This window comes from Vulpes lagopus, chromosome 8 (assembly GCF_018345385.1).
Source record: "Vulpes lagopus strain Blue_001 chromosome 8, ASM1834538v1, whole genome shotgun sequence".
Lineage (NCBI taxonomy): Eukaryota > Metazoa > Chordata > Mammalia > Carnivora > Canidae > Vulpes > Vulpes lagopus.
Window position 1 is genome coordinate 124397031 of NC_054831.1, and position 24852 is coordinate 124421882.

At 50.5% G+C, this 24852-nt stretch overlaps 1 protein-coding gene across 2 annotated transcripts in view; it reads right to left on the reverse strand.

Annotated features, from left to right (window-relative positions):
• GRHL3 (grainyhead like transcription factor 3) overlaps positions 1–19988 on the reverse strand; it is a 33757-nt gene extending 13769 nt beyond the window's left edge. The window contains exons 1-8 of one of the 2 annotated variants that reach the window (XM_041767302.1): positions 19862–19988; positions 8103–8289; positions 5456–5517; positions 3675–4014; positions 3347–3420; positions 2727–2880; positions 2442–2553; positions 903–997 (exon numbers count right to left, since the gene is read on the reverse strand). In XM_041767302.1, coding sequence (XP_041623236.1) covers positions 903–997; positions 2442–2553; positions 2727–2880; positions 3347–3420; positions 3675–4014; positions 5456–5517; positions 8103–8289; positions 19862–19878 — 1041 coding nt within the window. In that variant the 5' untranslated portion in view covers positions 19879–19988. Of the gene's footprint in view, positions 1–902; positions 998–2441; positions 2554–2726; positions 2881–3346; positions 3421–3674; positions 4015–5455; positions 5518–8102; positions 8290–16324; positions 16440–19861 lie in introns of those variants that run through there. The other variant, XM_041767303.1, reaches the window with a different exon arrangement.
• Positions 19989–24852: the final 4864 nt, after the last annotated feature.

Here is a 24852-nt window from a genome sequence, read left to right on the forward strand (position 1 = left end):
CCCCTTCAGCTCTATTTTCTCCAGGCAGCCTAGATGGCTCTGGCTCCATGAGGCAAGCCGGGAGACAGAGTCTAGCTCCCCAGCTTGTCCAGGCCAGAAATGCCCTTGCCAGGAGCTGGGCCCAATCCTGGTCTGAAAGGGTAGGCCTGGCCCAAGGAAGCAAAGGACAGGCCCAAGGTCACCCAGCCCAGGGCTCTCAGACTAGTGCCCCTTCCACAACACCAGCTCTCCAAACAGAAAACCAAGGCACGGAGAGGTCCAGAAGCACATGGCAAGTTGGCCTTAGGCACTAAGTGGCTGGTATGAAAACAAGTCACCAGAGGCTCCACTTTCAGGCCTCTTGGACAGGTCTGGCACTGTGCCCATGTCTGAGACATACATGAGCCCATGGAATCTTTACCACAACCCCAGGAGACAGACTATTGTTTCCTTCTTTTGGACGTAGGAAGTGATATGACTGGGATTTCGGCCTCCTCTACCAGACTCCAAATACTCCTCCTGCAACACCAACTGGCCTGCAAGCCAGGAAACCTGGTGTCATCGGTGGCTGGCTGTGTGACCTTGCATGAGGCTTAGTTTTCCCATCCGGTGAATGGGTGGATCTGATTAATAACAATAGCCACCACTGCTATGCCAAGCTGTGCTCTACCTTTTACTTAACTCACACGATCCTCACGTGAACCTCTCAGTCGGCGCTGTAATTGCACCCCAATTTTAAAGCCAAGGCACTGGTCCAAGGTCACAGGGCTGGACATAGGCCTAGCCTTTCTGGAAGCCTGTGCTTCTCCCCTACTCCTTATCCTGCCTCCTCCATGGGTGCTCTTATCAGGGGAGCTGCCACAATCCCAGATCCCCACTGGGGAAATCCAAAGGACCCAGCTCCGTCACAGCTACACACTGACCTTGGCCTCCTCGTTGACATTCCACACAAAGGACAGTGCGTTATAGGCCACCTCCTCAATGTGCTGCACAGTGTTGAAGTTTTCTTTGCAGTCAGCTGGGAAGCACAGGAGACCAGACGGAGAGTCAGGAGGAGAGGGATTTGGGGACACGCTGGGGAGGAGGCATTCAGGAGCGGGACCTAGTTCTCTGCAGGGATTCGGGCCCTCTCCCCCAAGAACCATGCTTCAATCTGGGAGGGGGAACTGATTGTTATGCCCTGGGTTACAGATGGGAAAACTGAGATCCAGCCTGGGAAACAGATTTGCCCAAACCCCACAGAGAATCCCTAACTTTGACAAGTAGGCCAGGGCCCTCATCAGTTTCGGGTGAAGGTTAGAGTCTTCATTGGGATTGTGACTAAGGAGATCTCCCACTAGTAGAAGGAGTAAGAGCAGTGGTGGTAACGGTAGTAGCAAGGGCAGTGATGCCAGGACTGAGCTATCAGACGGCTAGTGAGCAAATAGCACAGCTGCCACCACTTACTGACCTTCATGATGGTGAGCCCCCAGTTAATCCTCACAATGACCCTATGACTGACTGTTTACAAAATGAAAAAAAAAAAATGAAGCTCAGAGAGGTCTGGTCACTTGGCCAGGGGTCACACAGCTTTAAAAAAAAAAAAAGGTACAGCATGGACTGGAGCTCAGCTTTGGCCTCTGAACACAGGCTCCTACCCACTTGCTATGTGGCCTCTCAGACAAGTCATCGGATCGCCCTGATTCAGAGCATGCTGTCCAGTATGTGTGACTCTGAGACCGAAGAAACAGCCCTATAAGCAGGCAGGGCAGCTGGCCTCATTCCATTTGACAGCCGAAGAAACTGAGGCTCAGAAAGGGGCAGTGACACAGGTCACACTGTCAGAAAAAGAGTGATGGAGCCAGAACCTGGAGGCCCAAGGGTGGGCTGTGACTCCTACACATCCCAGGGCCTGGGACAGGGATAAGATGGCACCCGTGTCCCTTCCCTGTGTCCCCTACCTGCTGACAGAGCCCTGGGTTCCAGCTCCCAAAGCAGAACTGCTGTCCTTCAAACCTGCTAAGTCACTGGGGCCACTCTGTTGTCTTTTGCATTTGTGTCTCAATTGGCTAAGCTCCCCATGGGGACAAGCAGGCCAGCATCCCAGGGGTCTTTTTATCGGATGCTGCTGGGGTCTCTAGAGCACTGTTTACCCCAAAGCAACATAGAAAAGAGGCCACTGATTCCAGCCAACAGATGCAAATCCCTGCAAAGCCCACAGTGTATGGCCTGGAGACAGGGGCCAGGCGGGTGGCTGGGGTCAGAACTAAATCCTGCAGAGATCACAGAGGACTGGGACAAAAAGACCTGATTGGGGCGTGTGTGAGTGTGTGTGTGTGTGTGTGTGTGTGTGTGTGTGTGTGTGTGAGAGAGAGAGAGAGAGAGACAGAGACAGAGACAGAGACAGACAGAGAAAGACAAGGAAGAGACAGGGAGACAGGGAGACACATGGAGACTGGGCTGGGGCCTGGTGGGGCTCTTACCCACGTCGATGACACGCTGCTTGGCGGTGGGTTGCCGGGAATGCCAGTGCTTCCAAAAGCGCAGCTGCTCTGCTGGGACTTTTTCATTGTCGAACACAACCATCACCACACTCTGCAAGCACAGCAGCCACCATGACCCTGGCCTCAGGAGAGGCCCAGGCAGCCCCCGTCGCTTCCCAGAGCCCTAGTCCAGGGCCTCTGCCCCCCTACTCCCTAGGGTCTCCATCAGGCAGGGCCAGCCCCACCACTATACCCCCATCCCGGGCTGTTCCAGGTACAACATACCTTGACCTTGTTGGAGGACAAGGCAAGGCCTTTGCTGCCTGCAGGGGTCCGCAGAGTGATGGGATAGAACTGGCCCTTGTTGAGATAGGCCATAGGCGACTCCCCAGACTTGATGTGGATGGCTTTGGGGGAGCCCAGGGTGTACTCAAAGTCACTGCAGGGAGGAGAAGGGGAGGACAGTGAGGCTGTGCTCCCAGGCAGGGGGGTCCCAGAGGGCAGCGGGGCAGGAAGCCTGAGGCTGTGCTGTGCAGTCACTCTGTGACTCCAGGAAATCATTCTACCTCCCTGGGCCTCCATTTCCACATTTTTGGAGTTTCTATTTGATGGTTTCCTTGAGCCACAATCCTGCTGAATGACAAATCATGGAAACCAGAGAGACCCCTGAGGGGTGACAAAGCCATAGGGGAGAAGGAGGGCCACAGAACCTCAGCTTTTTAACGGGCTCTGAGCTCCCTGTCACAGCCCAAGAAAAAAAAAATGTAGAAATTAGTCTCCTTTCACATGCCTTCACTCCTGTCTTTTCATTTGTTGATGATGCCTGCTCTGGGGACACTGTGAGGCTCTGTCTATAGCCTCTGTCTATCATCTAAGTGGCCAAAGTTCCAGAAGGGCTGAGTTACCTCTTGGGGCTGGGATAGTCCTCTGGACACGGGGGCTCTGGGGATGTTTTCAGGATGTCTGGGAAGAGCAGCGACTGCAGAAAAACACAATTCAGAGAATAAATGGCCACATTCAGGCTGCTGGGGCCTCATCCCATGGCTGTCACATACAGTGGTGTAGGTTATGCAGTACACAACTAAGGCAACAGTACATGGCAGACCTGCCTCTGCTCTAGGACTTTTCATCCCATGGATTCCAAACCTCTGACCTCCTCACTGTCTTCTCTCCTTCTGCACATGCATACACATATCCAGGGAGGCTGTGAGGGGTATGGGCACAGGCCCTCACCTCCTGTGGGTCATCTTTGAAGGTGCTGTCAGGCTGCCAGCGCTGTGTGGGTGGCACCCCATGAATGCTCTCAAACAAGGAGTTGAGGGAGCTGTTATCGTACATATCACTGGTGGGCAGCAGGTAGCTGTCCACAGAGCCAGCTTCCAGCTTGCTGGGGCCAAGGGGAGCTGCCTTGCCCGGAGTGGGCATGGTCCCCTCCAAACTCATCAGGTTATTCTTCTTGAGACCCTCTGGGTACTCTGGGGTTCCAGACACATTCTCTGTCAGGAATTTCATAAGATGCGTGGGGCTTTCAAGGGGAGCGAGGTCCATCTCATAGTCCATGCCATGGTAGTACCTGGGGAGAGAGGAGGGCTGAGTGAGTGCACCTCTTCTCTCTGAGGGGCAAGGGGGTCCTTGGTGGGATTGGAGGGTGACCATCACGCTGACACCATGACCTCCTTTAATCCAATGTAAATGTTAGATCTTCCCAACATGCATGAAGCAAGACATGTTACTATTAACAGGCCAATTTGTCTCGGAGATGGGCAGGGAGAGGGTGTCAAGAATGGAATAAGGTATAGGCTCAAAGTTGAGGGGAGAAACAAATGCTTTATCTTTTATAGCACTTGGTAATTTTAAAAACTAAAAGTTTATTTCTTAACCAGAGTCAAAGGTCCCCATCCTAAAACAACTGTACTGAGTCGTCCAGAGTGTATGTGTGTGTGTGTGTGTGTGTGTGTGTGTGTGTGTGTGTGTGTGTGTCTGGGGGTGGTTAATGGTTATTATAGTGAACACAGTACATTAATATATGTTGAGAAAAAGGTCTAGAAGGATACACTCCAACTGTTAAGGTGGAGCAGGCAGGGAAGTAGCTACAGGAAAGTTTTACTTTCTACTTTCTACATTTTTATAGAGTTTGAGTATTATATAACAAACAGGTATTACTTTTGTAATCAGAAAAGCTTAACATTTTAAAAAATTAGTTTTCAGAAGAGTCCCACGCACAGCCCTACTGTTTCTAGCATGGAGGGGCCCTGGGCCGCAAGAGCCAGAATGCCTGCCTTAGCAGTCTGGATTTTCTGGAAGGCAGAGATAAGCCCCAGGAGGTTTCCCAGGAGAGGCCCTACAGGGTTGGCAGGTGGGGAGGAGCAGGGAGGGAAGGGCAGAGAAAGGGCAGGGTCCCTCTAGTGCGCATCTGGCCCTGAGCATGGTCTGTGGTGCCTGCTAGGAGGAGGGGAACATTAGTGCCTCAAGGCACCAATGCCCGGCAGAGGCCCAGAGAGCCAGAGGAAGAAGTATGGGAAGCCAGGTGTCTGTCCCCTCCCCTAGGCCAGGTCTCCCTCCCCTTGAGGCTGCAGGGAGGAGGGTTTTGGAGTCTGGACAGAAAAGCTGCCTTTGGGGTTTTTCCTGGACCATGGCTTTGAAGTTTGTTTTCAGTAAATTCTAACCCACATGGCCTGCAGGCCTCGTTGGTATGCTGTGTGCGCACCCATTCAAGTGTAGCAGGGTCTCATTGTGACTTGGTGGGCCCTAGTCTCTTGCCTTCACAGGCTCCTTCCTCCATAAAAATATAGTTTAAAACGCCTTTTACAATTGCATTGGTGTAAAGATAGATGTAATCCATGTTGGATCATATTCATTGTTTTCTTATGATTTTAAGATAAATTCTAACACTTTCACGGGCCCCTAAGAGTTGTGGGCCCTGGGCACTGAGCCTTCTATGCCCGATGGTCATAGCCCAGAGGTGAAGGTGAGGATGAGGGAAGGGGCCGAGATGGTGGTAGGGCGAGCCTCACCTCTTTCCTTGGTCATTCCGGCCCCCAGTGCAGGAGGACAGTATCCGCTTCTCCTTGGGGCCCTGAGTGGAGAGGAAAGAGGGATTTATGCATTTATGAACAGATCAGCCCCCTCCAGCAGACTTGGCCAGACAGAGGAGCTACCTTGGTCCCTGGGAGAAAACCTTCTGGTCCTGCTAATTGGCAGACCAGCATTTAGTCTAAGTCCCAAGTTAAAGAGTGGAAAGAAGTACCCCAAGATGAGCACTTAGGCATCAGAGAATTTGGAGTCAGGCAGATCTGCCCTAAGATCTAACTTCACCACTTAAGAGTGCTGTGTGACTCTGAATCAATGACTGTACCTTTCTGAGATTCATTGTCTTCGTATGGCAAGTGGGGGATTAGAATACTTATGTCAAGAGTATTGTGAAGATTTATTGGTAAAAATAATGCTCTCTGGTTTTTATTTTTTTATTTTTTTAAAGATTTATTTATTTGAGAGAGAGAAAATCTCCAGCAGACTTCCTAATGAGTGTAGAACCTGATGTGGAGCTCAATCCCACGACCCTGAGATCATGACCCGAGCCAAAATCAAGAGTCAGATGCTTAACCAATTGAGCCACCGGGCACCCCTCAAATCTCAGGCACACCCTTAAAGCTCCAATTTAATCTCTAGACCACTCTGTGATTGCTACTAATGTTATCTCCATTATATGGATGAGGAAATTGAGGCCCAGAGAGGCTCTGTTGTCTCAGCGGTTAGGGGCATGGACTCTGGATCCAGATTTCTTAGCTTTAATTCCCAGATATGCCACATACTGGTGTGTGACCTGGAGCAAGTCCCCTAACCTCTCTGTACCTCGTTGTCCTCATCTGTACAGCAAGGATAATAATAGTAACACTAACTCCAGAGATTGTAGTGAGTGCTTAGACCAGCACCTAGCACATGGAGAACACTATCTGGCCAGATCAGTTCTCAAACTCCCAACTCCGTGCTCTCTGCCTTACTACCCACTGGGCTGCTCTCAACTCATAATGCTCTGAAATGAGGGGTGAGGGGTTGGGACAGATATGTCTCCCCAGGATGCTGTATTTCACTAAAACCACTACAAGTGTCACCTCCAGAAACTGTTCCCATCGTCTTGGCCCTGGGAGTGGCCCTTTGCCTAGGAAGATGGTGCCAGATTTTACATTATGCTCCAACCTCAAGCTGTAAATCCCAGGCTGGGGGTTAAATCCAGGCCTAGGATTCTGGCTCCCACCATGTCTCCAACCTGAGGCAGTCAATTTAAATTTCTTTTCCATCGGCCTGGGCCAAACGCTACCAGCACACTATCAGCCTGCTGGGGAGGAAATAAGGTAGGGTAACTGCACCACTCCAAGGTGAGAACCAAAGCCAGAAAGAAAATTTGGGGTCTTTTCGTATCTGGGACCACACTTCCCATCCTTGGCATGTGAGTTTACACAGGCAGTGCCTTCTCCCTTAGGGTAAGGTAGATAAAATATTTCTTGGGTCAGTAAATTTGAGGGCTTATTTACAAAGTGGCTTTAAATCTTCAGGTTCAAAGCCAGTTATCTCAATAATTGGCTGTTTATGTTTCCCATTCTCAAATCTGGGAAAGTCTCTTGGAGCAATCACCCAGCCCAGGGAAAACAAGAAAGTGTACTGTCATGTGACAGTTCAGACAGATGGGTAGGGGCTGCCTGGAGTGCAGTGGAAAAAGATTCTTCAGCCTCCTGCACCCCGGTGAGAATGCAGGCTGTAATCCATGAGCAATGTCTGGCACAGGCATGGGAAGGGGTCGGTGGCTCTGTCACTGTGTTAGGTACTTGTGGTTGCCCACTGGCAACCAGATAGGGGAGGGACTAATTTCTGTTCTCAGGTGCTGATAGTCCCCCAGAGTCAAGGCCAAGGCCCTGGAAACAATTAGAGAACAATAAAGACTGTCTGTCAGGAGGTGTTAGGTTACATAGAATGGCAGCAAGGGTAGGAAGGATAGTCAGACACTCCAGAGAGGGAGAGGTGATGTGGCAGGAGAGCTTCCAGGTGAAAGTGGCCTTGGGAAGAAAAGAAAATGATTCAAGAGCAGAAGGCATGTTCTAGGTGGTGGGGTTGGGATAGGTGGGTGGGGATGACAGGGCAACTGGGATGACCTAAGGGACGGGGCAGAAAAAAGATGGCAGGTTGGGGGTGCTGCTGTGATGAGTATGTGTGGCCAAGGCACTGATCCATTTAATCACTAAGCACTGAGTATGTGGCAAGCAGGATGGGGAGCTGAGGACTGAGTGATGACAACCACGTGGTTCCTGCCCTCCAAGAGCTCAGTCATGCAGGAGATGAAGAAATAAATGCACAGCAAGCAAGTTTCTAAAGACAGAGTCAAGGATAATGATGGTAGTTCCTGAGGGTACCTGGGGGCACAGAATGAGAGACCCAAGAAAGCAGAATGAATGGGGTAACCTTGAAGCAGAGGCCCAGAGCTGAGGGGGGGAACTTAGCCAAGGGGAGAGGAGTGGGGGGGCCAGGCAGAGGGAATGGCATGTGTGAAGACCCAGAGGAGAGAAGAAACATGGTACTGGGCTGGGGATGGGCTGCTGGGCCATGAGGACTGAGCACGAAGGCGACCGTTCAGTCAGAGGGGGACACTCCCAGAGGAGGCAAATGTACCATGTAGTAGTCATAGAGGAAGCTCAGGGCAGCAACACTGTCATCGTCCCCGTTGACCCTCATCATGGCCTTCGTTGCAGCTGTCAAGGGGTTTTCCAGGTAGGTCTTCCAGGCCTCGTCCTCGCTAGTGTAGGGGAACTTCTGGAAGTTGACTGGGTCATTCTTCAGCAATCGCACAGACCTGAAGCTGGAAGATAAGTAGGGAAGGTCAAGAGGCAGGTCCATGAATGGTCAGCCTCAGGCCAGTGGCCAGGAATTCAGAGTTATCAGCCTTGAAAAGTTGAAACCACTTCTTCTACCACCTTTGGGCAGCATGGGACAGTAGAATGTACCCGAACTTGGGAGCTAGATGCTTTCAGTCTCTACCCGGGGCCTCACTTCCCTCACCCACGACTCCAAGACCCTAATCCCAACCCCGCAAGGCTTCAGAGAGGATTCAGTAAAATGCTTCCACGGTAGATACTCATTCAAAGGAACTTAGCATAAGAAGGATAGGAAATCGTGACAAACAAAATTTCCAGATAACCCAGCATGAGAAGTTCCCCTGCAGACTGTGAGAGACACAGAAGGCCGGTGGCGATGCTTACAAGTTAGGGAGTGTGGCCAGGAAGCCTATGGGCAGAGCCCCATCTTGGGAAGTGGCCTTTCTGACCAACATGGACTGTGGATGGCCCAAGCAGCTGCTCAGATGCCAGGAACTTGGAAGGCGAGGAGGAGGCTGCAGGGCACACAGAGGAGGCAGGACCGGGCCCCGTGCTGAGAACTCAGACAAATGCAAGGCATGTGGCCCAAGAGACAAGCCGCGTGGGCTCAAAGGAGAGATCCCGAGCGGCTCCTTGGAGGAAGCAGACATTTAGTTGGGGGCACTCAGCACTGGGGATTGTTAAATCATGCAGAAATGTGAAGGGGGGCCACCAGGATAGGGACACGACCCAGAATGAGAGTGATGCTGATTAAAAGTAATATCTGATCTTCACTGAGCATTGGCCGTGTTTTAGGTGCTGAGCTAATAAGCACCTTCCATGCATTCTCTCACTTAATGCTCACAACAACCAAGTAAGGCAGGTACTATTATTGTCCCTATTCTAGAGAAAGGAAGCTGAAGCTTGGAGAGGTTATGGGAATCGCTCAAGCTCCTGGTTAGTGAGTGGCCCCGAGGGCAATCTAGCTCCAGCAGGAAGATGGTGTATTACAGGCTGGTGTTCTCAAACTTGAGCTGCATCAGAATGACCTGGAAGGCTTGTTTTTTAAACACAGATTTCTGGGCTGTACCCTTGGCGTTTCTGATTCAGTAAGTCTGGGGTAGCTGGGAATTTACACTTCTAACAAGTTCCCTGGTATTGTTGATGCTGGTTGTCTGGGGACACCTCCCCCCCCCCCCCCCTTTGAGAATCACTGGTGTAAAACATGATCTTGATGGTGAGCAAAGGCACAGAGGTGGGAAAGTTTCAGTGTGTTCATTTTAGAGCAGAGAGGGTGTGAAGGAGAATGCTTGGTGAGAAGTTGGGAGCTGCTGGACTGGGAGAAGAGAACCCCAGTGATGAAGTGAGCACTGACTGGTCTCCTGGTGCCTGATGCAACCCCCTGCCCCATCCTAAGTGAGCCTCCTACTCTCTCACATTAGGGACACAGGACCAAGGCCAGCTGCCATTTACCATAATATGTCTGAACGCTTTCCATCCCTAAGCTCTGCTCCTTAGAAGAACACTACGAGGTAAGAATCACTGGCTTCAGTTTACAGATGAGGAAGCCTGAGACTTGGAGAGGGTAAGAACATGCCCAGGACCACCTAGCCAGTCCATGACACAACCAGGATTTAAACCCAGGCTTGTCTGGTACCAAAGCCGTGTGCCTTCCACTGAGCTGCACTGCTTCACTGTAATGCAAGAGGGAGATCCTTACCCCAGCAGCAAACAGTTCAGGGGTGGCAATTCAGGCACTGTGGCAGACTAGTGGGTGGCCTGCAGCTCAGGCCTACCTTTCCAGACAGAGTGGGAACAGCAGCCAGACCACACCCAGGCAGGCAGTGGGCAGCAGCTCTCCCAGGGGCTTCATCTGGGGCACAGTGCCTCCCACCTCCCTGGGTCCCAGGGTGCGGGACACTGGCTCTGGGAGGGAGGGAGGGAGAGAGCTGTCACACAGGAAAGAGAAATGACAGAAACCTTCCTGCTCTAGGGGTGCGGAAAGGGAGGCACTCCCCGAGTTTCTGCTGCAATAAATCAAGGACATTAAAGACAGAAAAGTGAGAAGTAGGCCCCTCCTAGCTGCCTTCTGGGCCTGGGGTTAGAAGAATTTACAGAGCAGGCCCAGGGTAGCTGGCCCCAGCCCCTGCCAGCTCCAGGCGAAAGCAAACTCCCCAACCAAGGGGTCATGGGAGAAGCCGGGAAAGGCCTGGTGGACCTCCTCCCTCCATGTCAGTTGGGATCCCCAGCACTTCGCACTGTTCCTCATTTGTAAAATGAGTCTTTTATTAGGATCCATGTAGGATTATGAGGATTGAGGGCACTGCCACACAAAAAATGATTAGAGCTGACCCTGGCATGTAACAGGTGCTTAATACATGAGGGGCTGCGAAGTGGCTTAAGACATGGTCACCCTGCAAGTCTATGGCAGATCTGGGCCTAGAGCCCCAATTTGCTGACTCTGGTGGAATGACCATTATCAGCTTTGATGAGCTATTAGTTATATCTTACCACACTCAAAAATTAAAGTTTAGAAGACAATGATAAGGTCCCATCAGGAAGAAAAGGCCAGTGTTTGTTGTTCATCCAGGAGACTTTGCTCGCCTACATGGGTCTTGGATCCATCCTGTCGGGATCCCTCAGCGTGAGTCCTTGCTACACAGCGGCTGTGGTACCTTCCGTGTTTACCATAGGCAGACACCTGCCAATTGTTCTTCTGCACTATGCCATCAATTCTGGGCCATGGCCCTGAGAGACAGGTATTGGGGAAATTGAGACTCAAACAGGTAATATTACCTACTCACCATCATTCAGCTCGTAGGTGTTGGAAGCTCAACCTGAACCTGGACCTACCTGCTGGACTCTAAGATGTTTTTTACCCCACACTAGTTTCCTTTCAGGGTGTCTTTCTTATTCTGGAAATTCCCTTCCTCTGGAATACACTGAACCAATGGTCCACTGACAGAGAGTCAGGGATTTTCCACCCACACCAGGCAGGAGGGAATGAGTAAGAAAGTGAGAGGCCTGGAAGTTTCTGGCCAGGAGCTGGGAGCCCTAGTGGCCTGGTCTCATGCCTGCTCATGCTACCAATCAACTTCGTGACCCAAGACAAAGCATTTGGCTTCCAGAAAGTCTTGATTATAGATGAGATTAGCATTGACTTATGTTCCAAAGCCTGAAATCCAAGAACTTCTGGTACCTGTTCTCTTAACACTGAAACTGAGGATTGAGGGCCCAGGGGGTGAGAGACATGAAGAGTTCCAAGGACTGAGCTCTACTTATGGATCACAGAGCCAGAATAAGGAGGGGAGACTAAGCGACCCTCAGCCTGTTCAGTCACCTTCCCAAGGAGCTCCACAAACTTGCTGTTGATGCCCCTAAGGCAGAACTCCTGAGCTACTAGGAAGTAGAAGGGGAATGGGGGAGGGGGATGGCAAGAAGACAGCCCTGAGTTGCCTTCTTGATGTCAGATCTCCACCAGGGGCACAGCACAGAAGAACCTGTAGTATCTTGAGAAGAAATAGCACCAGGGTCATAACCTGACAGACTCAAGTCAGCTGTGTGTCCTTGGGTAAGGCATTTGCCCCTCTGAGCCTATTTCCTCATCTGTCAAATGGGTCAATCGAGTGTCTTCCATGTGCCCAGTCAGGGAGTCTCCTAGGCCCCGGGGAATCAGCCAAGAACAAGACAGATAAGGCTCTGCTCCCATGGAACTTGCAGTTTAATTGGGTAAGACAGACCATAAACAAAGAGATAAATGAGTTAATTTTAGTCAGTGATAAGCACTGTGAAGAAAATTAGAACACAGTCATGTGATGGAGTCACCAGGGTTGGCTACTTTAGAGAGGGGCTAATCTCACGGGCTGTTAGGAGAATTAAATGCATTAATGTAAGAAATGTGCTTAGCCTCGAGCCTGCCAGAATAATCACTCAGTAAATAACAGCCATCATCATCACCATCATCATGACCACCATCATCTCAGAACCCCCAAATGACAGTAGAGGGGAGACTCTGCCTGAGGTCCTTAAATTAACATCCTTTCTAAGCCTCCAGTCTGTGAACAGGTTCTATGTCAAAAACCAAAAAAAGAGACAGTGTAATAACCCCTTGCCTTGACTTTCACACTCATTATCTCACGGGGCCTCCCAACATACATCATGTGTTATTATCTCTACTTTACAGACCAGGAAATAGGCAACAGAGATGTTCGGGGACCTGTTTCAGGGGACTGGCCAAGTGAGTTACAAAGCCAGGCCTCCTGGGATCTAACTCCACAACTAGTCCCTTTGCCATCAACCATTAGTTTCCAAAAAGGGACACAGAAGAGAGGAAAAACCCGATAAATAGGGGTGGCATCCATCCCTCATTTTAACAAATATTTGTCAAGGAACTACTACGTGCCAGGCCTTGTCCTGGGCAAACAAGACAAGAAGGTCATCCCCGATGTCATGCAGGTTGTATTTTAGTGGCAGCAAGACAGACCTGACCACAAAAACAAACAACTCATGTCAGATAGGCCAAGAAAGCTATGAAGGAAAGGAAGCAGGAGCCTGACCCGCCTGAACTTTGGGGAGTGACTGGATGTTGTCAAGAAGAGAGCTGGAGGGGGAAAGGGAGTAGAGAGATAGATAGGGAGGACTTTGGATCTTCCAGAGGGGAGGAGATGCAGGATCAAAGGCATAAGCCTGGGACAGCTCCTAGAGCCTGCCCACCTACTGTGTGCCAGTTTTTTTGCATATATGTTGCCTTGTTCTGAGGAAGGCCAGCCCCCTGAGGAGGAAATTCAAGTCAGAGATTTGATAATACCTCACATTTGCATGGCATGTTGGATTTTTCAACATGCTTCTCATACGTTTGTCATCACCTCTGATCCTGCAACGCCCCTGTAAAGTAGGGAGGGGACGTATGACTATCCCCTGTATGATAGCAGGAAAAGTTGAGCCACAGAGAGGGCCCCTGGCTTGCCTAAGGGGTGCCTAAGGCCACCTAGCTAGGATCTCATGACAGCAAGCTTTGAACAGTGGTCTCTGGTTTCTAGCATCAAGAACCTTCACAAGGCTGCCTCCTCAGAGCCCCTCCCACCCAGCTTTCCCTCCATTTGGGAGAGAGCTGAATACAAAATCAAGAGAGAGGAGCTCAGGCATCTACCTGATAAGCCTCACTTCCTGAGGCCCCTGTCTCTAGCCTGTATGGGTGCACAAACTGCCCATGCAGGGGCTCTCGTGTGGGTGGGGCCTTTCCCCAGTAGCTCACTCTGGGCCCACAGCATGGGAGGGGTGTGGTACCAGCTGTTCCACACCCAGCCAGACTCTTGGCCTCCTGACTCTACCATGCATCATTCTGGGCACCAGGATGGAGGAACCAGGGTGGTGAAGTGGGTTTCATCCCAAGTCCTTTTGGGCTCTCAGTGCCCGCTGCTTTCTGGCTGAGAGCCATTTGAAACTCCCAATGTGACTAAGTAAATGAGTCTCAGCCATTAGTTGAGGACTTTTGGATTCAATTTAGGGTGCAAAGGGACTTTCAAACTCTAGTTTCTCAGAGAAGGTGTAACTTTGCCTAAGGACACTCAGCATAGAGCAGGATTGAGATTTGAGTCTTTTAGCTTCCTATCTGGTACTAAATTAAATCACTGCCCTATCCTAAAAGCATGTCAATAATTCAGAGACATAAGAGGAAGGACTATTACTCAATTTGGAAAAGGAAGAAGAAAACTCACCAAGGCTGGTGGCCTCAAGCCCCACCAAAGGAGGTGCCTGGCACAAGATAGATCCAGTGAACTGGGTCCCACTTCCCTTCAGCCTGAGAAGGAAGAGTTTCAGGGGCGACCTAAGCAGGGTGTTGACACCCAGATACACCCAATAACTTACCAAACCCTGTCCTGAGCCATCCAGCCTCCTTGGCAGTGATCAATCACACTCACTAATTACCTACTGGGAGGCCCTGCCACAACCGCTCACAGAAGAATCATTTTCCAGTCAGTCCCATGCGAGGTGTTCCCTAGGCATGACAGGAGCACTCCAGGGTTCTCCTATGTGCCAGTGGCCCATGTCGTTTCTGGATGCACAGGTTGTGAAATGTGCCTTGTCACATACTGGGGGCTCTTTGGGGGCCTCAATGGAGAAATGGGGGAGTCCACTCTAGGGTATGGCTCTGTAGTGACTCTATTGCAAACGAGGTGGCTCATGAGCTCATGTCTCCGGAATGGGCCCCAGAACTTCACAGACCTGGCTCCAGTTTCAGCTGTTAGTTACCAGCTGTGTGACTTTATGCCAACTGACCTCTCTGTGCCTTATTTTTCTTACCCGTCAGAGGGAAAGATGGGAGGGACTAACCTCACAGAATGATGAGGATAGCTACTATTGACTTGAGGGCTTACCAAGCACCAGGTGCTGGCCCAACAATTCCTAGTCATTGTTTTACTTCATCTTTACAACTCTGTGAGGTGTTACTGTTGGAAAATGCAATGAGATAATGCAGGTCATCAGCAGAGTGCTAGCACATAATAATGTGAATTATTATTGTTATTATTATTATTACTAAAACACACTTTGTAGAGTAGCCCCCAGCAAACTGCATGATAACTCACAGCTTCACCTTCTCCCATCTGTAAATGGGACACCTCTTCCTAGCAGCAACGGGAGACCTGAAGCTTGGAGATTCCCAGATAAGAGGGGCAAGCGTTGCCAGCTTCACCATCTGGCTTTGGGTGGGCAGGCTGAGGGTGGTCAGGCTCCAGCCAACGCTTCGAGTTGCATGTAAATTAATTGTGCACCATTTCCTAATTATACCAGAAACTCGCTTTCGCCTCTTTGAAAAATCCCGCCCTCTGTGGAAATTCTTCTTTCATGTTATGCTCTTTTGGTTTCCTGTCCAATTTTCCCGGGTTTTTTTCCTCCTTCAATTGAGATGTGCAAAGAAATTGAAATCCACCCCTCAATCCGGGGTGCCACATCCCTTCATTCATTCACTTACTGATTCATTCAACAAACACTCACTGAGGGTTACTCTATAATAGGCCCTGTACTGGGTACTAGGACACAAATGTAAATACTATGCTGTCCCTGCCCTCAAGAGTCTCCAATTCTTGCTGCCCTGGTGCTCCACCCACCTGGAAAATAACACCAAATATCGGTGAGATAATTTCCCTTCAGGACATTCACTAGGTCAGTTGCCCAGACTTTTTAGAAGATGAAAGGAATGGAGGGAGGTAGCCAAGCAGGATTATTTTGCTCCATTTTAAAAACGCTGAGCTCCAATAGGGGAAGGAAGACAGGGAAAGAAGTGAAGGGAACTGTTATTTAAAAGCATCAGGCCCTGTGCCTTTTCATTCTCATACTTGCTCAGGGAGGTGGAGTGGGGGGTGGATGGAGCAGGGGTTGCTTAGCACCAATTTCAACACAACAACTGACACCTAGTGAGGTTAAGGAGCTCATCCAAAAGTCACCCAGTCCACATGTGGCAGAGCGAGGCTTGAACACAAGTGTGACCCCTGCAGCAAAACTCTCAGCCTGCTGACCCAGCGACTATGTGTCAGGTCAGAAGAGGATCTGGGAACCTCCTGCCTCCCAATCCTCTGCCAGGTCTTCTAGGCCAGTGGTTCTTAAACTTGAACATGCATCAGAATCGCCTGGAGGGCCTGTTAAAACACATATTGCTGAGCCCCACCCCCAGAATTTCTGATTCAGTAGGTCTAGGGTGAGGCTGAGAATTTGCATTTCTAACAAGTTCCCAGGTGGTGAAGATGATGATGATGCTGGTCCAGGAACCACATTTCGAGAACACCAATTTTAGGCGAACCAATAATTCTTTGAAAAATAATGACTCCCTCTCCTCACCCTCCCTATTTCAAAAGTAACACAAGGTATGTAAAACACAATATACAAAATGTAAAACGGAGAGAAAAATTGGAAGCAGAGACTAGATTCACCTGCATTCCTCCACTTAGAGATAACCACTGTGAACAGTTTGGCATATCTCCTTGTGTTTTTTTGTTTTTGTTTTTTTCAGTATCTGTAGAGATAGGAGGCAGGGTGACTTACTGGTGTGGAGCATCCTTTCAGCCCCTCGGTTAAGACCCAGTTAAGATCCCAGGTCTTCCTTGAGATCTTGAGCAAGCCTGGGCCAAGTCTCAGACCCCTCCTTGGCCAAACTGCACTTACACTCCCATCTTCATTGGATCGTTGGGAAGGTTCAAGGACATAATGTATTTACCAAGGCCTGGACACTGAGTCGGTGGAGTCTGCGCTCCATCATTGGCTGGCTGTTATTTTTAACTAAAGGGAAAGTTTCCAGTATATGCTGCTTGTGTTCCAGCCCCGTGGCCCTTCCTCCCGCTGGCCTTCGGCGTGGACCACCCTCACGCCCACCCCCCAGCAAGTCCTCTGTGGCTCCATCACCCGGCAGGGCCCTCCCTGTGGCAGAGCAGCCAGTGCAGGAGCAGAAGCCTCAGCCTCGGGAGTGTCCTGCAGCCCAGCCAGCCGCCGTTAGGGTAGTCTCAGCCCCAGTCCGCCTGTTTTACAGGCCGAGCTTAATGAGGGCTTTTAACTTTTCATTCACCAGCAGCGTAACTCCGACTTTTAATAACACACCTTGTGCACGACAAAAATTTGCTCCTGGCAATCATGGTTTCGACCACAAAACCGCAGCGGGGAGGCGTTCCTGGTTAACTCTTTCAGCGCTCCAGGCCGTCTGGAGCCCGGCGCTCCGGGAGATCAGATGGAGCAGCAGCCACCGAGGCCTGCGGTCACCCACTGGGATGTTCCTTGTCCCCCTCCTACCCTCAGTCCACAGCTTTGGGGAGAGGGGGAGAGGATCCCAGGTTCTGCAGAATGAGCAAGGCTGTCGAGGGGGATACTGGTGCGCCTCGCTCGCTTCCGTCTCTCTCCCCCCACTCGATAGACCTACTATGTGCTCATCACTTACTCTCCTGACCTCATTGCCTCCCGGGCAGGGCGAGCGAGCGCAGGTGCGCCGGGCACACAGTAGGGCACCGCTTTGCTTGTAGCTCCAGCGAGGCAGGGAAGACCCACAGCGGGACCCCTAGACCCCCCCGGCGCGCCCACGTGTGTCCCCCCCCCACCCCCGCAACGCGCAGGCGCGGGCTGTCTTCCCGCGAGAGGAGGGCCATGGCGGCGACTTCCGGCGCCCCCCGCCGCCCCAGGATGCCTTGCGGGCGGCCCTAGCCGCGGGCGGCTGGCGGCGCTGGCTGGCGGCACCTGAGGCGGGCCGCGCTGGCCTGGAGGCTGGCAGACGCACCCGGCAGGCGCTGGGCCCGACCACATGAAAGGCCAAGGCGCTCCACCCGCCAGCTGCCTCGAGCTGGGTTCTGAAGGCGCCGCCGCGCACCCCAAGACCTGGCCTTCGAAAGGCCGCCTTCCTCCCCGAGGCCCAGGGATGGGGCCCCGGGTCAGGTGACCCACAGGCGGGAGCGCATTGTTGTCCCTGCCGCGCAGGTGTGCATGGCCCCTGTTGGACCCAGGAGGACACCGAGGACCAGGGAGGAGAAACAGTCACCAGGACCCTGCGATTGCCAAGTGGTGGAAGTTAGCCCAGTGCGAGCCCGGCTCTTCCCACCGCACCGAGGGCCGGCGCGATTTCATCCTCCGTCGGAGCTCAAGATGGACGCTGGGAGGAGCGCTGTCTATGGGGGGAATTGGGCAGCCAAGCCAGGGGCGGCAGCAGCAGCAGCAGCTCGAAACCTGCAAGCCAAGCACCTGATCCCCCCCCACCCCCCACTTATCAGCGAGGGTAGCTGAGCCCTCAGGCGCTGAGGCTCTGTCATTGTAATCCCAAACGGTGGCTTCAGAGCCCGCCTGCAATTACTCTGCAGGCACAGGTTCCCCTCACCCCACCCCAAACAGAGAAGCCTCAACTGTCAGCGGATCCGACTTCAACCCCACATCATTAAGGAGAAAATCAGGAAACCGTTCTGTTGGAGCGACCCAGCTTCAGGACGCTTACCCCTAAGGGGCACCAATGAATAGATCCTGTCTGCAGCCTCTGAGGTTTTTAATCAGATGAGATCGAAGTGAGATGAAGACACATCCTAAGATTTTTGTCTGTTTTCATGGTGTGGAAGAATAGAGAAAGCAAGAGGTGCAGAAGTACTCGCCGGTTCTTTCCGAATGAAGCAACAAGAGGGTTATTGCTTGCTCCTTACGGGGGCTCTAAACCCATCACTTTTCTAAAGTGATGGGATTCCCCCAACAACCCCATGAAGTGGGTACCACTATGGCTCACAATCTACAGTGAGGAAATTGAGACTTGGGTGAAGTGACTTGCCCAAGGTCACGCGGCACAGTGGCAGAGCCGGGACTGGAACCCACGAGTGGCCTCCAGTGCCCCTGCTCCTATTCCAGTTGTCAGTGCATTGTCAACCCCACGGAATGTGTTGAAGAGAAATCCGATGCCCGGTGATTGTGCTATGAACAGAGTTGGCTAACCTAGGAGAACTCAAGAGTCAGCTGGTACTCTGGAACACTGCAGTTAGGACCCCCCCCCCCCAGTCTGGTCTCCTGTTCTTAGAACAATCTATTGAGGACCAGCTAGAAAAAAAAAAGATAGTTCAACCCTTGTCTCTGCCCACTCACCTCTGAGCGTGGCAAGAGGAGGAGAGTCTGTGTTTTAGAAGCCTGGCTTCTCTGCCAGCTCCCTGAGCCCAAGCTAAAGCAGCCTCAGATCCCATCCACATCCCACCTTCTCTGAGGTCTGGACCCAAAACAGGTGGTCATGATGAAGGTCAGCATCAGCCAGTGAGCAGTCTAAATCCCAGATATGGGCAGGAAGGCACCTGCATCCTGCCAGGTAATAGAGATGACCTCACTGAAAACCACATCTCAGCTTCTTCAGCCTTAGAACTGCCCCTGAATAAAATTTTATTAATGCATCTTCACACCTTTGCTCTGTGCTTTAGCATTTTACAGCTTTTATCACACTTAACTCACTCAGGAATCCTACAAAGCATTCTTGTACCCATTTTCTGGATGAGGAAAACGAGGATCCAGTAAGTTAAGTGACTTGTCCAAGATCACACGCCCCATAAGGAACAGAGTTTGGATATGAACCTAGGTCAGGCTGACTACAGAGGGCATATGTTTAAACACCACTCTGTAACCTTCCCACTTGGGGCTGTTCCAACCCAACAAACAAGTCCCTTTAGAGAAACCCAACTCTCTGCCTAAGACAGCTCTTAGAACAACCTCAAAGAAGTTCCTTTTGGCAAGAAGATAGAAAGCCTAGATGGGATTGGGGCTGTCTCTGATTTCCAAGTCCCTTCAGAGTATCAGAAAGAGGTGCCGAAAGCCTTCACAGTTTCAGTCCTGTGTTTCCCTACCTGGCTCGAAACTGCTCAGCAGACAGAAGAAAAAAAAAAAAACTATTTTCCCAGGGAAACATTCAACTCTAGCTTGAGATAGGGCTTGCCTCAACACGCCAAAGTGAAATCGTCAGCCCATTCATTTACCCTTACAAATTGCTCTGTGAATCCTGGCGCCGGCCTCCCTGCGCTTCCCCCTTCTGGAAACCCCATCGAGCCTCCACGCTCAGAGAGCGCCAGGCATCCACCAATGTTTACTCACTCAAGTTCATTCGACATCTTCTTGCTCCCAGGCTCCCAGGCTCCAAGATGAAGACGGGCACCAGCACCGAGGCTCTGCTGACCGCTTGTCTCTAATTCTTGCCTGACACAGACATTCCCTGCCCAGGGAAGTGTTTGATTTATGTTGAGGTTTGAGTGTCGGGATTTTGCTGACAGGTAGGTTCCCGGCAGCACTGGTGCTGATTGGCTATGGGTACAGGTGCCGGCGACAGCAGGTATGCCTCAACAGGTGCAAGCTGTTAACTCTTGGCCTGCCGCGTTGGGGGTGGAGCCAAGGGGAGCCGGCTGGGTGGAGCTGGCCAATTCCTTCCTAGGTGAGGGGGAGGGAGGTGGAGATGAGGGAGGAGGAAGGGCTGAAGAAAATGCTAGAGAGAAGATAGAGGAAAAATACAGAGACAGATACTTGGCTAAAGAAAATCTCAATTTCTGTTTCTACTTCGTATCCTGGATACTTAGGAACATCCCCATGGCCCCCAATTCTGTTGCCCCTTCTACCCAGTATCAAATACTTCACAGCCACTGGGGAATTCTCAAAGGAGAGAGCAGATCCCTTCCCTCCCCGAGCTGGACCCTCACCCTGCGGTAGGGGGGCTGTCTCTGTGTAAGCTCCCTTTCTTTTTTTCAGAGCTTTTCCCTTAAGATAATAATAGCTTCTTTCTGAACAATGTTTTACAGTTATTCAAGTGAGTTATTTTGATTTTCACAGTAACCCACTGTGGTAGATATTACTGCACACCTTCCTTCCAACACACTTCACAGGTGAGGAAAAATGGGAGGCTGGAGAGATAAATTGACTCACCCAGGGCAAACCTAGTGAGTGTCTAGATCTGAATCTTCGGTCATCTCCAAGTCTGGCTGTCCCTTTGAACTGAAGTCAGTGGCCTCAATTCAGCAGACATTTATTGAGCACCTCTTTGTGTCCCAGGCCTTATTCAGAGACAGGGGTCACTGTTTGGGAGGAGTCTACAGTCTGGAGTGTGTGTGTGTGTTGGTGGCAGGGGAGGCAGCCAGCAGTAGGTTGAGAGGTGGCCTTTTATTTGGTGTGGTACAGATCTGAATGAGATATGAACAACCCACATGCCTTTGGCCAGCACAGAGGAGATGGAGAGGTTGAAGTTGACCACCCCCAATGCCTTAGCCAGCTGGTCATTTCATGTAGTCTAATAAGTGCTTTCTTCCTCATTGGAAACACAGAAGAATCAGATGCCTGTTAGACTAAGAAATTGTGGAATAATTGCTGTGAGCTGCCTCCGTAAAGAACAAGGTTGGTAAACCTAAAAGATCCACAGACAAAAGTAGAAGAATGCCAGAGAATTGTTTTTAGAGCTTCCACCAGGATTAATCTGAAATTAAATCTAAGCCAGAGATCTTGGTATCTGTTTTTTTCCTTCTCTCTTTCTGTTCTTTGCCCACCCCCTCTTCCCTTTTAGCAAATTATCTCTTTGCTCTGTCTTCCTGGGAGCCTCACCTTGGCCCACTCCTTTCTCTCCCAGGGAAGGGTGGGGTTTCAGCTACTCCTGCCAACATGATGGAGGTTTTTAGGGTAAAGCAGAATCCAAAGGAGAACCCTCTTGGGGTGAGGTCAGGCTGATAGAGAAAGGGTACCAAGTTTGAGAACTGTCAGGAGGCTGTTTGTGGCAGCCAAGGGGACCCCTGATAAGTAACAGTAAATAGTAATAGTAATTGCTAATAAAGCCACCAGCTCAGAGCAGGCCTTTGCAGCTGCTCTTGTTAAAGTAGACATTCAGTCACTGTATCATACCACTTTATTGGGTTCTCTGCAAAGCTCTTACAACTTTGTGATGTTTTTATAATTGTTCATTGTCTGTCTCCCCTTCTTTTGGAATGTGAACTCCGTAAGAGTAAAGACCATGTCTGTCCTGCTCCGTGTTGAATCTCCAGTGCCTCCTACAGCGTCTGGCAGGTAGTCGGTGCTCAGTACACCGCGTCAGGCATTGTGCTACGCCTTTACTTACACGCATTGTCTCATTGAATCCTTCCAAGGACCCTGTGAGGCACTTTGATTATCCTTGTTTTAGAGCTGAGGAAACTGAGGAACAAAGTGATTAAGTGAGTTAGTCAAGCCACAGAGCTTAGAAGTGGTAGCGCTAGAGCTGGGATTTGATCCAAGAGCAGGGCCTGGTATCCAACCACTTCACAGATGTTATTGGTGGCAGGAGAGCCACTGGGTGCCAACTGTAACTGCAAAGCTCACTGCAGCCCAAAGGATGGCACACTTGTCTGCCCGCCTCCTGGAAGGCTGGGAGTTTCTGTCAGCTGTGTTGCAACTCACAGGTAAAGGGCTGTGGAGGTGACTCATGTTGGCTGGGCTTAGATGGAGGCTGGGATTCCAGGCGGCATGTCTGTGCTCGCTGGACGTTTTTAAATGGGTCCTCTCTCTCTACTTCTGAATTTTGCCTCTTTCGTCACCTGCACCCATCTGCAAAGATCAGCAGAGGCCCAAATTGTAGGGCAGAAGGGTCCTGTGTCCCCAAACATAGGAAGGCACCCTGGATGGGACAGAGGGACTAGTGGTCTAGGTTAGGTAGGCAGGGGCACTGCAGGCTAGTTTACAGGTTTGCCAGGGCGCTCAGGGGAGCTATGCCTCCTAGTCGTGAGGCATGAGCTGTTCCAGCCCTTCAGTAAATGAACCAGAGATGCCAGAGTTTGAGAGGAACACTACCCCGGCTTTGTCCCACCCCTCTCCTTTATAGCATGGGCATGGCCCAGGGCTAGGCTTGGCTGGCACCTCTTCTCTTTGGAGCAGCCCATTCTTGGTTTCTTGGCTGAGGAAATTGAAAACAGAGACCATCTGATCACATGTGACAAAATAATTATATTCATGATAGCAACAGTAAATAATGGTGGCTGCCATTTTGCCCTTGGTATGTGGGAAGCACGATGCTGAAAGTTACCTATGTGAGCCCTAGATTGCCAGATCCGGCCCCACCGTATCATGCTAGGCAAATGACTTAAACTTTCTGAGCCTCAGTTTCCTCAGCTGTAGAATGAGGGTCATGTGAAGGTGAAATGAGAGGACACATGTGAAGTGCACTGAGCAGTGCCTGGCACATAGCACTCCGTCATTGTTAGGAAAAACCTTTTTTTCTCATTTAATTCTTATGTAAACTCCATGAGGAAGCTGTTCCCTCATTTTACAGATGAAGAAACTTGATTCAAAGGGTTAAGTGACTTCTCAGAAGAGAAAAGCTAATAAGTAAAAGAGGTGAGATCTGAACCCACATCTTTGTGCCTCCGTTCTTGTAGAGCTAGATAAAGTCAGGGATTGTCCTGGGTTCAAGTTCGGCCTGGCCACTCGCCACTTCCTAGCTGTGTGACTGGGTAAATTTCTCTCGGGACCTCAGTTTCCCTCCTCTGAGACAAGACTAATGAATCACTGTAAGGGGGGAGCTGCCTATCAGATCATGTAAGGTTTCCTTTTCTAGATTACTTCTGAAATCGAGATACATGATCTCTTCTAGACACATGATCTGCCCCCTCTGGAAGATGGCATGGTCCTTCATCCCTCCTTCTCCTTTCTAGTGTGACACTCTTGGCATGTGAGGGAGGAGTAAAGGTTAGGACCACTGAGTTAAGAACGTGCTAAGGGCAAGGGCCATGTTGTTTGTCTGCAGAGGTTGTGTACTGCATGATCAGGGTGCCATTTTGCAGTATGGACTTGTGCTGTTGGGCACCATGGCACTGCTAACAGTCCTTTTTTTCCCCTAAAACATTAAGACTTCAGGGTTATCTAAAACTTAAGGAAAATCTGTCAACCTACATAAAAATATTGAAAGGGGGGCAGCCTGGGCGGCTCAGCAGTTTAGCGCTGCCTTCAGCCCAGGGCGTGATCCTGGAGACCTGGGATCAAGTCCCATGTCAGACTCCCTGCATGGAGCCTGCTTCTCCTTCTGCCTGTGTCTCTGCCTTCCCCTCCCTCTCTCTGTGTCTCTCATGAATAAATAAATAAATAAAAATCTTAAAAAAATATTGAAAGGGCAAGCTCCCAAATGTCAACAGTACCTCTCTGTAGATGCTGAAATGACATAATTTTAATTTTTTCCCTCTGCTCTCTCCCCCCTACCAAGTTTCTGCATTGATATGGCATTGCTTTATAATTAGAAATGCTATAGAAAATCCATTTTGTTTTGTTTTTGGTATTTTATTATTATGATTTTTTAAAGATTTTGTTTATTCATGAGAGACAGAGAGAGAGAGAGAGTCAGAGACACAGAGGCAGAGAGAGAAGCAGACTCCATGCAGGGAGCCAGACGTGGGACTCAATCCCGGGTCCCAAGGATCACACCCTGGGCCAAAGGCAGCGCTAAACCACTGAGCCACCTGGGCTGCCCTATTATTATGATTTTTTAAAGTAATCTCTATGTCTAGCATGGGGCTTGAACTCACGACCCTGAGATCAAGGGTCACACACCCTACTGACTGAGCTCAACAGGCATCCCTACAAAACTTAAGTTTCAACGCCCATTTAATGATCCTCATGTCCCCATTCTTCCTGGAGCCAAGGTGGAGGTAGAGCTAGAAAAGCCTTGGAGTCCTTGCTCAGAGCTTTCCTGTGAAGTACGTGAGTGGAGAATGGGGGACAGCCCAACTCCTAGGCTCTCAGCAGGGAGCTCAGGAATCAGCTCCAATCTTCACTTATTTCAAATTATTATCATTTATCAAGCACTCACCCCATGATACTTGCTTAAGATGCTTTATCCCATTCCCGCCGTCAAATGGGTTCACCCAACACACCCCAGAGGGACTCAACTCCTGGAGAATCGCCAAGTTACCAAAGGATATCAACTCTGCTGTCAACTCCCCAAGACCTTGGACAAGCCGCTTTCTTCCTCACTGAAGTGATTGCTGTAAGGATTGAAGGAGATAAGGTCCTTAACGTGTGTGTGCCGTTGTGGTTGTATGGGCCAGACACAGGTCGAAGTGCTTCATGTGCATGGCCTGTCATTCTCT